A 12,561-nucleotide genomic window follows, 5' to 3' on the forward strand; every position below is an offset into this window, starting at 1 on the left:
TCTCGTCGGATATGCATGCGAGAAGCATGCTGCACGACGGAATGGACTTCCATCTAAAGGTTGCAATTGGCCCGATTCTGGTTATTCCAGTAAGGGCTTCTGACGTCTTCAAGGGATGTTAGTCGGGGCTCCTAACATACGCTGCGCGTTGACCCATCTACATTGCGGCAATTGCAATGAGAGGCGTTCCTAAAAGCACTCGCAATCAATTATTCTACCCTGCCGAGTATTCGATTTCCAAGCCTTTATTCCACAAAAGCGTCCTTTTCACCTTCTACGAGCTCAAGCACCTCGTTCGAATATTTCCCCCATTTATCTATATTTCGGTTTATTTTTCTTCGTTATGCCCCTGGCTCCGAACTAGGGTTGTCGGCGCCGGTCACGAGAGACGACGAGCTACGACAGCGATCTATGATTCGTTATTTGGGTTCCGCGATTTAGCATTGAGATGGACTGGGTGTATACTGTGTATACATGTTCGCATGGACGGAGTTTTTGATTTTCAGGCCGGTGGCCTCGACACTCATTAATCCTAATATTCGATGTATGCAACTGGCAGGCCGGGACATCATTCAATACAATACAACATCTCACCCTCTTTATCCCAATACCAATCTGACATAAACCAAACCCGACTAACAACCCTCTCCAAAAAGTCAAACAGTCAAACCCACTTCTATGTACCTCCCATGTCCTAGACCCGACCTCCATCTCCATCGCAAACGTATGATCTTCCCCTGGAACCTCCACCATCTCACACTCCACCTCTTTCTCCCTCAAAACCTTCACCAACTCCCTACTTAGGGATATTGGAACCATCTGATCCTCAATCCCATGCACAATACACGTAGCAGGGAACCCTTCCCCAATGTGACAAATAAGATCAATCTCCCTCACATCCCGTCCCGGAAAACAAGCACTCAATACCAGCCCATTCGCAATCTGCGTAAACGCAAACGCATCCCGGGGACGCCAAAAATCCGGGCCCATAGCCCGTCCAGACTCTGCCTGGCCCTCGAGCGAGATAGAACTATCCGTGAGGACGGGATACTCCCCGTAAACCTGATTAATAAACTCCGGGGCCGAACCAGACGGTAGTTTCTCGCCCACATGCGGAAGAGGCGTTGTCCAGAACGCATGCGTGAAATGGACAGCACCGTAGAAACCGAGAATAGCCTTGGGTGGTTTGGAGACGTCGTAGCCCTTCGTTTTTGTCAGTTTGAACGTACTTAAATATATCCCCTGAGTCACAAGTTCGTCTACATGACGACCTCCCCCTCTACCATCCAATCAACGAAGGAAAACGAAAGGAAGGAAAAATGAATGCACCAAACTCAAGGCCAAAAAGCCCCCACTACTCGTTCCGAATGCCATCACTTTCTCGACGTCAACACCGACCCAAGTCGATCCCTGATCGCGTAGAAACTCTTCCAATATACCCTCATACACCAATGCCAGGAGACCCCAACAATCCTCCACTGGACCTTCGAGGATGTTCACCCCGGGGCAGAGACAGTGGTTGGGAACCACTACGACCCAGTTCCGCGATAGACAGTCTTGGATTTGCGGGATGGATACCATGCGTGAGTTGCCGAGCATGAAGGCGCTGTCATGGATGTTTATGACTTTTTGAGGGTGTTATTCAGTTTATTGTTTTGTTTTGTGTTGGGCTAAGTTGGGTGGTCTTGAGGGTAGGGGCTAAGGATAACGTACAGATGGGGTATTTCTTATATCCTTTTGTTTGATTTGGGGGGGCGTATGTAGATGCCTGTTGTTATTTTCGAGTCGTCTTTCTCTTTGTAGAGGGCTTTGAGTGGACTAGGTGTCATTTTTGTTGCATTAGTTGTATAGTTGGCGGTTTCTGGGATATGTTTGTGGTGGAGGTGGCTTGCGCGTTAGGCTTTATGGGTAGATATGTAGATGTCTCGTACGGTTATGTTATACTGGGTTATCTTGTCGATGTTATACCGCTATAGAGGAGTGACTTACGGGGAGGTTCAACCTGCAGGGACATGACTTCTTCGGGATATCCGGGAATTGTCACGGATGATCCGAGTGATATAAGTGTTGGGGATTCAATATTTTACTGCTTAATTGACAGTTATTATTATGCATCTGAACTTGCGGTGTAAATAAAAACAATTTTTTTTTATATTTTTTTTTTTTCAAATTTAAGCTAATCCAAGGAGCATAATTCGTCGTTCATTCTGGACGGAGTCGAGTACCCATCCCCGGCTTAGGGTTAAGCGCCACTTGCGCCGTCCAGATAAAAAGCATCATCACTCATTCATGGCGTTTCACCTGGCTGGTCTGTTGTAGCATCAGACACAGGGCAACATTGTCATTGTCTTCCCCTTCCGTCCCTAACTTCATTCTCACCACCACAATATACCTTCCCACACATCTCTTCCCCAGACTTCCTACCCCTTCCTAAACTTCAGCCTCAGCTAGCACGAAGCGAGTCCGGCTTGCTCGTAGCACGGCTACGATCCGGTATAATTTTCCTTCCTCTCTCCAAACCGCCCCCCCTTTTTTTTGATTTTCTGTGTTGAAGTAAATGTTCTCTTCGGAGAACTGCTAAGGAAAGGCTGTTCTGAACATCATGGCATAACTGTAACATGCCATATTGATTGGCACCGCCCGGTCGGGGGGTGGGGATCAATCCATCTCCATAAAAATTTGATTGCAAGAAATAATTCCACCAGCTGTACGATTTACCGACGCACAACGATACCCTGGCGACGAACACCCCGGCGGGCCCGGCGGTACTCCTCATCACTGTCAGACTCGGAACAGCTTGCCTCGGACGACTCGGTCACGTAGCCGCAGCGGCTACCACCGCAGTCGAGCTTGACACGGTCACCCTTCCGAGTGATACCGTAGCGCTCACAGCGGCACACGCTAGCTGGGTCACTCATGGAAGAAAGGGAAGAAGGCGAGGTGCTGCCGGAGGACCGAGAGGACCGCGAAGACAGGGACGAGCCAACCGAGCTGGGCGGGCTGTTGGAGAGTGAGTACTCGTCCGACAGGCGAGAGCCCGCAAAACGCATCGTGAGATCCTCCATGGTGGGAGCGAAGTCGGTCTCCCGGATTTGGCGGGAGGCGTAGGGCTTGGAGGGCTTGGGGTGGTGAATCTTAGATGGCGATGGAGCACGGCCCTTGACCACCTCCTCGGAGGTCCTCCTAGGTTTGTGGGTGGAGGAGGTGCTGGGTTTCTTGTTGCCTCCGGGAACATCAAGGATGTTCAGCTTGCGGCCAGTGGTTGGCTCAACGGTGTACTCAACGGCGGGATCATGGGAGACGTGGTATCCATCCATGATGTACTGATAAGGTTTAGTATGTATCCACAGTAATAAAGGATTCGATCAGACTCACGTAGTACCAGTAACGGCCGCCGAGCTTAAGCATGGAGGTCTGGAAGCGGAACTTACCAACCCATGAGCCGGCCTTGCCCTCATCCCTGGAGAGGGGAATCTGACGGGAGTAGTTGTCCCAGGAGCCAAGCAGGTGGACAGTCTTGACATTGGACGAGGTCCGAAGAGTGAACTTGAGTTGAACGGCGGACATTTTGAAAGATTGAGACTAAAGATTAATATAATATTCACGTTGAACGTATAGATGATCGTGTCGAAGTAAAAGATGAGAGCACTCTTCCGTATCAGATGTGGAAGGTATATAAGACTTGTATGGAAGGACTACCAGAGCCGATTCAATCAGGTCCGTGTTGGTTTGTTGGTTGGTTGACTGCGGTATCCAACAGTAGTGCTCGCGGATCCAGTCCACGACAACGAAATTAGAATGATGGTAAAAAGCCTCAGCGACAAGATGAACAAGGCTGAGCAAGATTGTAAGCTGCTGAATGGAGACGTCGACCAGCGACCAAGTTGAACGGTCCAAAAAAAAATAAAATAAAATAAAATGTGTGTGATTGGATTGGGGTATAAGAGAGCACAGCTCGTCTGTAAGGGGAATTCAAGTATGGATTTTTTTCGTTAATATCAAATTGAAGGGGTTTAGTATAGAACGATTATTAAGGTATAGTAAAATGAATTGATCAAAACAACTAACCCAACGCAACCAGTGCACGGGTGTCTTCAAACAAAAAAAAAGAATTAAGGGCAGCTCCAAACAAGACCAGTCTTGCTGAAGGACAGAAAGGAGAAAAGAAGACGGCGCAAGGCTTCCTGGCGGCTGTGGCATCTTTAAGGCAGTGATTTCGAGGTGGCCTCAGGTCATCCTCTCGTCACATTACATTCGCCTTCTGCTATTCTTGGAGAGGGGGTGGAGTAAGTCCAGACCAATGAAGGTTGAATCCCCGCCTATGATCGTGCCAGTCGGCGGGTAACTCTCGGGGTCCATTGGCCGACAGTGTTCCCTGCGAGGTGTTCACTGCAGCCAACCAGCCATCCAACCACTTTCCTGGATTTACCGCCATGCAAGTCCTATCACATCAACTTCCTGAAATCAAGGCGCTGATTGCTTCGCTTCCTGCAGGATCGTGTTTAAGGTTTTTCCCTTTTCTTTTTTTTCTCGCCCTCATGGAGGGGTCAATTGTTCCCACCCCTCCTAGCCAAGTGAAAATAGGACTACCCACACTCAATTGTTATATTGCTGATAGATGAAGAGCCGGGAGTCTAGCAGTGGGGAACAGCTGCAACTACAAGGATGAAGGGTAAAGACAGGGTTCCAAAAGTATTCTAAATTTTATCTTAATATGGTGAACGACGAAAGAGACAGATATATGTTCGCTTCTCCAGAATCATCCCCAGCAGCAAGGGTAAGCACCAAAACCATAAATAAACATCCCTCGAATCCACGGTACGCCGGAAAAATGCCAAATCAATCTGTTTTTCTTGATGACAGCACAGAAAGCTTGAGAGGATAAGGATTAAAAGTGTAGAACACCACGTAAGACCGGATCGTAACAGAAAGAAATAAAGCCGATTGTACAGATAGATGGACGGGACCCCTCACGACTGCCCCTCACCGCACGGACACTCCAGAGCGGTTGGTAAACATGCGGGCGGCAATGTTCATCGAGGCCAGCTCTTGGAACAGAAGCTTGGCTGCATACGGGATATGCACCTGAGAGATCCTGTGTTTGTTATTGCACAGTCGACATTCGAAGAGTCCCTTCTTCAGTTTACTGCAACTCGTTGTTAGCTCAAATGGAGATCAATAAGCACAAGGGAGATTACTTACGCAACGGGAGTCATCAATCCACAGTCATCGCAGATGTGGACGCGGAACGGATCGGAAACATCAAACAGACGCTCCTTCAGGAAAGCACTGGCTCCGTGCGCAATCATACAATCACGTTCCATCTCTCCGAATCGGAGACCACCGTCACGGGCACGACCCTCCACTGGCTGTCTGGTCAAGATCTGAGTTGGTCCACGGGCACGTGCATGGATCTTATCGTCGACCATGTGGCGCAAACGTTGGTAGTACGTAGGTCCCAAGAATACCTGCGCCACAAGCTTCCGGCCAGTGTGGCCATTGTACATCACTTCAAATCCACGAGACTGGTAGCCATGCTCGCGGAGCAGACGAGAGACGGAATCGACAGTGACATCGGTAAAGGGCGTCGCATCACCCTCAAAGCCACGCAGGGATGACACTTTACTAAGCTGACACTCGATCAAGTGAGCAATGGTCATACGCGAGGGAATGGCGTGAGGGTTGATGATCAAATCGGGCGACACGCCTTCCCGAGTGAACGGCATGTCTTCCTGGCGGTAGGTAATACCGATGGTACCCTTCTGTCCGTGACGTGAAGCGAACTTGTCTCCAATCTGGGGAATCTTCGTAGTCCTCATACGGACCTTGACGAACTTCAGGTCGTCATTACTGGTGGACACCAGAACCTGATCCACAATACCACTCTCAGTACTCCTAAGAGGAGTGGAGACGTCCAGCTTGGTATGAGCTTTGGTTCTCTGGCCGAGCTCCTCCGCGTCAGGCGCCAGAGGAGCCGTTTTACCAATGATAATATCTTCACCAGAGACACGTACGCCAGGGGCAATGATACCATCTTCGTCCAGTTTATCGTAAGTCCCCTTTCTCATACCAATTGTGTCCTGTCGCATTGGCTTCTCAAAACGTTCAACGACTGTCAACCCAACCATCTTCTCGCTGTCCGTGTATGTACGGTAGAAGAGACTGCGGAAAAGGCCGCGATCAATACTGCTCTGATTCATAACGACCGAATCTTCCTGGTTATAGCCGGAATAGCATGCAATGGCAACAATAGCGTTCTGACCAGCTGGCAATTCACGGAATCGCAGGAACTCCATTGAACGTGTTGTCGCGAGCGGCTTCTGGGGGTAGTAGAGTATATTCGCCATTGTCTCCATTCGCTGGTCGAAGTTGGTCAAGAACACACCCATGGCTTGTTTACCCATTGCAGACTGGTATGTATTACGGGGCGATTGATTGTGATCAGGGAAGGGGATGATACTGGCACAAACACCGAGAATCATACTGGGGTGAATCTCGCAGTGCGTCCAGGTATGTGCCTTTTGGCTCAGAATAGAACGAACACGCTTGTTGGGATCGTGAAGCTCTTCTTCAGGAAGGGCATAACCAGCCTGAAGCTGTTTGGAAATCTCTAGGTCTTCCGGTGTCATCACAATCATGATAGTTTCTTCCTCTTCGGCGTCAACGTACTCCACAACCCCCGACTTCACTAATCCATCCCACCCGAAGTAGCGTTCCCTGCGATCTTCTGGGTCGAGGTCAGGAGGCAATTCTTTGTCTTGTTCCAACTTGCGGATGTGATCCTTGTTCAAGACAAGACCGCCGCAATTTTCACTCTTCGGGTCGTTGTCAACAACAAACAATGGCCTACAGACACGCCCAGCGTCGGTAAAGATCTTGAACTCCCGTTCACGAATATCACGAATCAAACTGACTTCGTGAGAGATCATATTCCGTCGCCGCAGCGACAACATCGTGTTGACAAGATGAGCGGGATCTCTATGGATACCGACCCACACGCCATTCACGAAGACTTTTGTTGCGTTTGGCGTAACCTGAGGCTCGAACTCCTCAAGGACTTCCATGTTACGCTGAATCATGAAGTCAATGATAGGTTCGCTAGGCGTACCAACGGTGATGTAACACATAAGGGCCAAGTTCTTGACCAGTCCACAAGCCTGACCTTCAGGAGTTTCTGCTGGACAGACCAAACCCCAGTGGGTATTGTGCAGTTGGCGAGGTTTAGCAATTTTACCGTCTCGGCCAATAGGTGTGTTGGTACGGCGAAGATGTGACAAGGTAGAAGCGTAGGTATAACGGCTGAGCACTTGCGACACACCAGCCTTCGCGCTTGCGGCCTTCTTCTGTTCACCCCAATTACCAGTAGCAAGAGCGTACTTCAAGCCGCCTGTCAGTGTGCTGGCCTTGATACCAATGTTCAGGTAGATTTCCCTATTTGTCTCAACACATCTCTGGACATAACGCTGAAGGTCACGAGTAACTCGGGTAAACAGGACGCGGAAAAGATTTGCAAGAAGGGGACCTGCAAGATCAAGGCGCTTCTTTCCGAAGTGATCACGATCGTCAACATCTCGGCGTCCTAAAGCACACTGCAGAAGTCTGTGCACCATGTAACCTAAGAAAAATGCCTTCCGAGTTTCACTGCCTTCGCTCTGCGAGATATGAGGAAGCAGCTCCTTTTGCATGATTTCACGAGCATATCTCACACGACGCTCATGGTTCATACTAGACTGAGAAGAGCCACGCTTAGCAATGAAGTCTAGAGCAACTTCACGATCTTGAATAACGAAACCCTCTTCAATACAAGGCTTCAGCATTTCCAACATAGGGATATCATTACGGTCGTAGCAAATGTGGTTGAGAATGTCCTCATCGGAGACCACACCAAGCGCTCTGAAGACGACAACGATTGGAATATCAGTCTTCACGTAAGGCAATGTCGACCTGATAGTAGGACCAAATCCACCCTTTGCACTATCTCCCTTCGCAAATAACTTAAGAGACAGCTGAGAAAGAAGCCGTGAACCTTTCTCGACGGCACTTCGGATTTCAGCGACGTAAGGTGTTGGGCTTGGAGGTGCTTTTTTGAAGACCTGGACTGTGTTGCCTGCACTTCGCTCCTGGGCAATCAGAACCTTTTCACTTCCGTTAATGATGAAATAACCACCGGAGTCGTAAGGGCATTCATTCCAGTTGTATAGAGCCTGCTCGCTCAGATCCTTAAGGATACAATACTTGGACTTGAGCATGATAGGCACTTTTCCGATGAAAACAGTCTCCTCCTTCGCTTGATCGGCGGGCAGCTCCTTCTGCTCCCACTGGAGGTAGGTACCACGAGCCTTTCTATCCTCGTCTTCCTCGACCTCCTCGTCGTCACGATCAGCAACCGATCGCTCTCGGCCTTCCATTATTCGTTTTGTGATGCCGAGATACAGGGGACTAGCGTAGGTAAGGTTCCGCAAACGAGCCTCCTGGGGCAGCATGATGGTGGTAGCACCATCACCCTCGGTAACAGAGGGACGAGAGAGCATCACTGTTCCGAATTTGAGCTCATACCGACGGACAACGACGGGATCGACCTCATCTTCGTCGGGCGGAAGCGTCTGATCGAGCGTTACTTGACCTTGTTCCTCCACGAGTTCTTGCATCGTTGATGAAATGAATTCATCGAAAGAATCCAACTGCTGCGAGACTAGACCCTTGGTATCGAAGAAAGACGAGATGACGGTCCAGCAATCCTCCGAGGTGATGCCCTCTTCCATATCATCATAGAACTCATCCTCGTAGGCATCATCGTAGTTAGCCATTTTGGCAAAGATCAACCGCTAATATTACCTAGGATAGATAATATCAATCAGTGAGCGCAAACAGCGCGACGCGCTCGCATAAAAGATCCCGCTCACAGGCGGTCTGGCTGCTATAAAAATGCAGTGACACCAGTGAAGGCTTGTCAAGAATGAACACTGGGAAAGGTGCAGTGAGCTGGGAATCTCCGGTGGATGGAAAGAAAGAGATCCCAGACAAATTGTGATGATGGGAGTGAATGGCGCTGTGCTGGTCTTCACCTCCGGGCTGTGATGGATCTTGAGCAGAGCCGCCACTAGCCTCGACCGCAGGCTTGGCGCCAGTAGATGACTAATACAATATTCTCACGTGATATCTATTCATACCTCAGGCATTAAAGACGTGGTCAATTCTTTTGCAAAGCGAAATTGATTGATGATAATTGATTATATTACAAGCTGGCAAATTCCCTGAAGCTGGAAAGGCCATCTATAAGAATTGTAAAAGGGTTTCAAGCATTTCCCTGTGCTCTTTCTGTCCCGGTTCTTGCTCTGAAAGCCCTTCAATTTGTTCTACGCTGATGTTAGTATAATGCACCAAAGAAATGGAAATCTAGACCCGAGCTTGCCTTTCAGTGTGCTCTGTATAAGAGACAGACCTTCGTCACGGTCCGCCAAAAGGGATACAATCTTTCGCTTTGCACCGTCATCTTCAGCGACAAGCCAGGCCAAAATCACATCGATGAGCTTTTCAAAATCGTCAGTAGATTCTAAGCCAGCATCCGATAAAGATAGCGACAGACCTGTAGAGAGAATAGACCAGCATCAAATCGTCTTGAAAGCCATTCAACCGCCATCATCTCTTGTTCTTCTTCAGTGAACTCCGTCCGTTCCTTTTCGATTGCTTGTTCAACCGGGGACACCCTCGAAGCATAATCGCGTCTCAGCTTGATGAGCTTCTCGATCTTCTCATAATCCTTTTCCATAAACTTTGCAAGAGTACGGATACGGGCTGCTGAACCCCCAGGTAGAAGGCGCAGAAGCGACGCAAAGATGCCCAGTAAATGCTCTGTCGTTTGATTTTCTTGCTGATCGTTGTTAATTTCAATCTCAATGTCTTGAATGAGACAAGGAACCATACCTTCTTCATGAACATTCCAAATACTGTACTCAAGCATGCTGCTTCGATAAACCTTTCGCAGACAGGTCTGCCTCCCAGTCCACCTAGAGCATGATCCAGGACCCGCAAAGCGCGTAGTTTACTGAATTTCCCTTCTTTCAACATGATTTGTGATAATTCAATTCCTTCACCTTCGATATACTTTTCCTTTCCAGAGTCTTCATCGACAAGACAGATCAAGCAGTCGAACATGTTCTCTACGTATTCTTCCTCGTCTGAATCCTTTTCTGGATCACGCTTGCGGTATTGGCTAAGTAGTTGAAGAAGGACATCAACCCCCTCGAGACTGATGAATGTGTTTCGCGTCTTGGAGGATGACTGCAACAGTATGGCTAATATCTCGGCAGAGTATTGCTGGTTCTGGCTAACCGGTCTCTCCTTCCTCTGGATGCGAGCGAGGAGCCATGGTAGCAGATTTGAGTCCTGGCCTATTTTTTCTGCATGTGATGTCTGCGACGCAAGGTTCTCCAGGACACCTTTTCATAAATTAGTCTTGTTTACATATTAGGGCCGGAGCAGGGCTCACTCACTCAGTACATAGTAGACTCCTGCTCTGTCGGCCTCGGACTCTTCGTCCAACCGTGACAAGTTCTGGGCTAAGAGTTCGATGAGGTCTGCGTCCAACTAGAAAAGGAAGGGAGCAAATCAGTATATATTATAGTAGGTATTGGAATCCACGCAGTACCATTGCATTCACCAATGTGTCCCATTGATCCTGTTCAGCTTCGACGTCTTCGTCTGTCAACTCACTGATAATTTGGATCGCATCAATTGCAATGTCTGCGTTTTCGTGGGAGAGCAGAGAAATCAAAGAACCCACGCATCCCAGTTTTGAAAACTCGGCGTACAGTTCGGGGTGCTCTGAAAGAATCGATAGGCCCTTTATTTCGCCATCTAAATCGGCTTCCGAGGCCATGAACCTGAGCATGTAATCAGCTGCTGCTTATGTATAGCCGAAAGGAACAGAGCGCAAATGCATCACGTACTTTTGAGGGTCATTTTCGAATTTCCCGCGCAGCTCAGCATTCTTGGATATCTTCTTTTCGAAATTGAGAGCAAATCGTCGCAACCACGCAGCGTCGAATTTCTCGGGCTAGTCCAAACTTAGTATTCAAGGACTGTAGCTTCGTGAGCCTGTGTATGCATACCGAAATATCCCCTTCATCTTGCTGGTCAATATACTGCATCGCCTGGGCCGTTTTGCGCTCCATTCCGCCGCCGAAAAAGCGCCCTTCTTCGTCGTCTGGGATATCCTCGGCATCGAAATCAGGAGGTAGCTCCGGGCCAGCTTCACCTTCATCTTCTTCCTTATCCTTAACCATTGGCTCCTTTCCTTTGGATTTGACATCACCGTTCGCATCTAATTTAGCGGCCTTGTAGAGTTCGTCTTTGTATTATGGGTCAGTAAGTGGCGAAAGGAGTGGAAGGGCGAAGAGTACTTGGGTCTTTTGTGGCGTCCAATTTGCGCTTAGCACTGGCTGCTGAAGACGGTTTCTTACTTCGTCAGCGTTGAATTCTCCGATATAGACCACGAATAACATACCTTAAAAAGCTCATCTATGCTGGTCATGATTGCGGCTTGCGCAGTGGGAAGTGCGCACGGAAAAGAAACCCACGCAGCCTACCAGCGAAAGATGATAGCAAAAGGTACAGAATGTAAAAATCAAGTCTTCCTAAAGACAGGCCTGGCGACTTGACCCTAAACTTTCTATATTCGCGCTCAGGAACCTGTTCTCATCATTTGGTTGCGCAGATGCTCCGACGACAATACGGCGGGCGCGGTAAGCTAAAAACGCAGCCGCCAAGCGCCGAAAGATTTCTCGGAGCCCATCTATTCACCTCTCATTCCGCAGTCTCATTACGATTACTCCAGCTTTGCTCCTCTCTACAGACATCAAATCCAGAGTCCAACATTTGAGATCTTCACCCTACCCTTCATATCGGAACAATGGCTCCCAGACAGCGCGTCGTCTCTGCTCATCAGGAGAAGAGCTTTTTCAGCGCCGCATACGATGAAGTCACTCACCCCGAGAACGCCACCATTGTGAGAAGCGTTCTCGTTTTCGGTGTAAGTCCATATCTCTTCAATAGCTCTGTCTACAGTATCTGTCAAGGTGATGATTCTGATTGTTCTCCCATCACAGGCCGGTGTCGCTTTCCTTTACAGCTCCCTAAGCGAACTTCTCCTCCCTCCGTAAGTCGACACATATCCTTTATACTCTCGCAGTATCCTTGACCCTTGCTCGCATAATAAAGACTAATGAGAAAACTTAGTATGTAAACAAAATATCCGAATGCATCCGTGGCTCGCAACCATCACAGTGATATAACATCCTTTGGGAGTCAGGTGATTTGTTAAGGTTATTCTGGAATAGACTGGAACTTGCTATTATTTTCCTTGGTGTTAAGTAATGAATACTTGTACTATACTGCATGGTTTGTGCTTTAATGGGCATATATGTTCTAGGATGGACTTGTGTGGCGCGCATTATCATCTCTGATGTGTCTTAAGGAACATGAAACCCCAATATGACATGATATCCTTCCGGGTTTGATTCAAACTCGTGTAGGAATGGCTTCTCTTCTCCAAATCCCCCC

At 48.5% G+C, this 12,561-nt stretch overlaps 5 protein-coding genes across 5 annotated transcripts; 1 reads left to right on the forward strand and 4 right to left on the reverse strand.

The window, feature by feature from the left end:
* Positions 1-437: 437 nt before the first annotated feature.
* BDW43DRAFT_304602 (Alpha/Beta hydrolase protein) lies at positions 438-2,014 on the reverse strand (the record flags this gene model as incomplete). Its single annotated transcript, XM_032045632.1, has 4 exons — positions 438-532; positions 675-1,203; positions 1,330-1,625; positions 1,990-2,014. 4 exons carry the CDS (start codon positions 2,012-2,014, stop codon positions 438-440), a joined length of 945 nt encoding a protein of 314 aa, XP_031894278.1.
* A 144-nt stretch (positions 2,015-2,158) lies between these two features.
* esdC (GTP-binding protein EsdC) lies at positions 2,159-4,137 on the reverse strand. Its single transcript, XM_032043899.1, has 2 exons — positions 3,376-4,137; positions 2,159-3,323 (listed from the first exon to the last, which is right to left on the reverse strand). The coding sequence occupies exons 1-2, from the start codon at positions 3,565-3,567 to the stop codon at positions 2,715-2,717; spliced, it is 801 nt and encodes a 266-aa protein (XP_031894279.1). The 5' UTR covers positions 3,568-4,137; the 3' UTR covers positions 2,159-2,714.
* Positions 4,138-4,533: 396 nt separating this feature from the next.
* BDW43DRAFT_294059 (DNA-directed RNA polymerase II core subunit RPB2) lies at positions 4,534-9,038 on the reverse strand. Its single transcript, XM_032043900.1, has 2 exons — positions 5,203-9,038; positions 4,534-5,146 (listed from the first exon to the last, which is right to left on the reverse strand). The coding sequence occupies exons 1-2, from the start codon at positions 8,805-8,807 to the stop codon at positions 4,984-4,986; spliced, it is 3,768 nt and encodes a 1,255-aa protein (XP_031894280.1). The 5' UTR covers positions 8,808-9,038; the 3' UTR covers positions 4,534-4,983.
* A 156-nt stretch (positions 9,039-9,194) lies between these two features.
* On the reverse strand, positions 9,195-11,801 carry BDW43DRAFT_294062 (beta-catenin-like protein 1). The gene is made up of 10 exons (XM_032043901.1): positions 11,507-11,801; positions 11,403-11,457; positions 11,112-11,350; positions 10,950-11,056; positions 10,649-10,883; positions 10,494-10,587; positions 9,925-10,439; positions 9,587-9,871; positions 9,413-9,530; positions 9,195-9,356 (listed from the first exon to the last, which is right to left on the reverse strand). Exons 1-10 carry the CDS (start codon positions 11,531-11,533, stop codon positions 9,274-9,276), a joined length of 1,758 nt encoding a protein of 585 aa, XP_031894281.1. The 5' UTR covers positions 11,534-11,801; the 3' UTR covers positions 9,195-9,273.
* BDW43DRAFT_294067 (putative TOM core complex subunit Tom6) lies at positions 11,802-12,251 on the forward strand. Its single transcript, XM_032043902.1, has 2 exons — positions 11,802-12,031; positions 12,108-12,251. Exons 1-2 carry the CDS (start codon positions 11,912-11,914, stop codon positions 12,159-12,161), a joined length of 174 nt encoding a protein of 57 aa, XP_031894282.1. The 5' UTR covers positions 11,802-11,911; the 3' UTR covers positions 12,162-12,251.
* The last annotated feature ends 310 nt before the right edge of the window (positions 12,252-12,561 follow it).

This window comes from Aspergillus alliaceus, assembly GCF_009176365.1.
Source record: "Aspergillus alliaceus strain CBS 536.65 unplaced genomic scaffold BDW43scaffold_85, whole genome shotgun sequence".
Classification (NCBI taxonomy): Eukaryota; Fungi; Ascomycota; class Eurotiomycetes; order Eurotiales; family Aspergillaceae; genus Aspergillus; species Aspergillus alliaceus.